Here is a 3,329-nt window from a genome sequence, read left to right on the forward strand (position 1 = left end):
AGAGAGAGAGAGAGAAAGATAAAGAAAGGGAAAGAGATAATGAGAGGGAGAGAAATGCGTATGTGCGTTTGCGTTCTGTGTTTGTGTACTTAATGTACATTAAATATTAAATATATGAACTTCGAAATAACTACATTTAACACAACGGATAAATAAACAATAGGCTTGGTGTCACTTCATACAATGGCGTGCTATTATGTTTCATTTATCTTGACAATTGAACCGATTACACAAGTTCATTTGACAAGAAAATGCAATCTAACATAAACAGAAACTCCAAAAGCTGGGTATATACATACCCACATTATTTTTATGCTTTTATAATGATAATTTGCTTTAATTTTATCACTGATTGTAAAACACCCTTTTTCTGATACGCAGTTTTATATAGTTAGCGTATAGAGTTTTGATTATATTTCATCCAAATAATTATTTCCCTTATCAAATATTTAGAAAGAAAATTAGAAAGAACCTCTACCTACCTACCTACCTACCTACCTACCTACCTACCTACCTATCTATCTATCTATCTATCTATCTATCTATCTATCCGTCTGTTTATGTAATACAATGCAGACATACATATATACAACTATGAACATATGCACATACATTTTTTATATGTATATGTGTGTGTGTGTGTGTGTGTGTTATATGCCTATACACACATACAAACACACACAATGCAAGAAAGAGGAAGAGAGAGAGAGAGAAACAGAGAGAGGTGAGAGAGACAAAGAGAAGGCCTTCACGACAATACGAAGACGAGCTGTCCATAGCAAAAACCGATAGTCTGATCGATACAGGTGGTACAAGTTATATATATATATATATATGGCTCAGTGGTTTGAGCGCTCACACTCATAAAGTAGTGAGTTCGATCCTGGAACTAGGCTGTATGTTTGTGTTCTTGAGCAACACCCTCTATTCACGCTGCTTCATTCACTATGTAATGAGTTGCGACGTCACTGGTGCCAGGCTGTATCGGCCTTTTCCTTGGATAACATTGGTGTCGTGGAGAGGGGAGGCTGGTATGCATGGACGACTGCTGGTCTTCCATGAATCACCTTACTCGGAGTTGTACCTTGGAGGAGAACTTTCTAAGTGCAGTCTCATGGTCATTTCTGGCCGAAAGAGATCCTCGTCTCATATAAGAAATGTTATGTACCTTGCCACAGAACATAGATATTATTACTTATACAAGAATTAGATTAACAACCGAAAGGTCATGATTTAAAAAAATAAAAAATCGGTTTTAGAGTAAGTTTCTTTGTAATCCAGAAGAACTTCTTCGGATAGCTATTACTTCTATTTTATATGCAAAACAGTAATATGATTTCCTGCAGCTCCATGTCAAATTTTGACGTAATGTTTTCAACGATGTATCTTCGTTTCAAGTGTAACTGTGAATTATTTTCATACATGGAATATATGCAAATGTGAAGAGTTTCGGACAGAGGGTGATAAAGAAAGAAAGAGGGCGTTAAGAGTTTGTTTTTATGTTACATTTTCTTTCATGTTACTCAACGTGCATAACTCTCTTTAAAAGAAAAACCGCTAGAAAGTACAGCTGCACAAACTGTTCCGAATAAGAAGGAATCTAAAGAATGCGTTTAGTGAATCTTTGAATATGCATTTATTCATTATGTGGATACGTCTATTTACTTCACTAGAAATAGTACCCAAATCCCTCTCAAATTGCACCCAACATCGTAAAAGAGGAAGGATACATTGGGTGACATAGTTCTAGATATACTTCTAACTAAAAGACTAGGTTTGTCATGGTGAGAACATCTTTCAACATACGCCTGCTGATCAAAACTTATCCTGGGGTAAACAATAACAACAACAACCACGATGATGATAACAATAATAATATTGGCACCAACGGTTTTCTATTCACTAACCAAAGTAATTAAGTCTGTCATAAAACTTATTTGCGACTAAAACATTTAGCTGATATGAATGCAAGTGCTAACACTTAATCTGGTCAACCATGGAATTTCCATTAATTAAAGTTGCATCATTTGTGATAAAATTCGGTCTATATTAATGGTTCACTCTGAGTCAAGAAAAGCAGAGAAGACAATCCCAAGAATTTGAATTAATTGAAAAAAAATAAATTACTATGAATTCGATAACATTGCATTTAGCATTCTTGTTTCATCACCTTCTTTTGTTATTCCATAGTCTACTGTGTGGTAAGGCGACGTTTGCATCCTGTGATGTTGGAGAACTGTGCAGTCTCGAAAACCACACCCAATCATTTGAACCGCATTGTAATGCAGATCAATGAATCATACACAGCGTTGAGTTTTTCCAACCCGGATATGGAGATCAACCAAATTCCACGAGAACAAATAAAATGTATCCGGTAATTATAAATTTTCTATTATATAAGAAAGCAACAGATTAAATCAAATTGAATACTGGAAATATTATTGTTCTAAGAGCGGAGTAGTGATAAGTTAAAAGGACTCTACGCTTCCTCTATCTTTATGTCTGAAAGCGCTCTTGCGTGAGGTTGTGTCCAGTAGAATGATGCTGTAAAGTGTATGCATAAGTGTATATACGTATACATATAACCGACATGTTTCGGCCAGAAATTGGCCCAGGTCATATCTAACCTCGGATGAATTCTGAATGTAATGCTGAGGTCGTTTGGGTGGTCCCAATAATTGAGAATCAGACATGCCTTTTATCTTCGTACTGAATTCTCTCTGGATGACTCAGATTTTTGGTAGCCGTACAATGGAGAAGAAGAAGTGAAGGATGGTATTTGCACTCTGTACCGGAAAGTTCTGAGGCTCCAGGAGTTTATTCTGTGAGCCATATCGATTTTATTATCGATGTAGGCACTCCAACTGAGAATGTTGTCAACAATCACTCCTGAGGTCCTGATAATATTGAATGCTATGAGTAGTTCCCCTGAAGGAAGAGAATATGAATGCTTGAGCACAGTCTTTTTCCAAAGTACATGAGTTCAAATTTTCCCTCATTTAACCACATATTGTTTTTGTCCACCCATTCGTTTACAGCATGTGGATCAAACTGGAGTTCAGTTCCGTTTTATATAAACAGATGTTTTATATAAATGAACAAGTTGTTTGTACATTCACAAAATTTTATTCGACAAGTTCGAGAAAGGAACGAAAGCGTTGATAATAATGACGACATTTTTTCTCAATATTCAATTTCTGTACATCACACCTAACACTCTATACATACATCCATCCATATATACATACAAACATACATACATACATACATACATACATATAAATAAATAAATAAATAAATATATATGTATATATATATATATATATATA

At 35.1% G+C, this 3,329-nt stretch overlaps 1 protein-coding gene across 1 annotated transcript in view; it reads left to right on the plus strand.

Moving 5' to 3' along the window:
* Positions 1–3,329, plus strand: part of LOC106872480 (ALK tyrosine kinase receptor) — a 75,332-nt gene that overhangs the window by 44,610 nt on the left and 27,393 nt on the right. The window contains exon 6 of the mRNA XM_014919493.2: positions 2,191–2,374. Within this exon, the coding sequence (XP_014774979.2) occupies positions 2,191–2,374 (184 nt within the window). The remainder of the gene's footprint in view (positions 1–2,190; positions 2,375–3,329) is intronic.

This window comes from Octopus bimaculoides, chromosome 3 (assembly GCF_001194135.2).
Source record: "Octopus bimaculoides isolate UCB-OBI-ISO-001 chromosome 3, ASM119413v2, whole genome shotgun sequence".
Classification (NCBI taxonomy): Eukaryota; Metazoa; Mollusca; class Cephalopoda; order Octopoda; family Octopodidae; genus Octopus; species Octopus bimaculoides.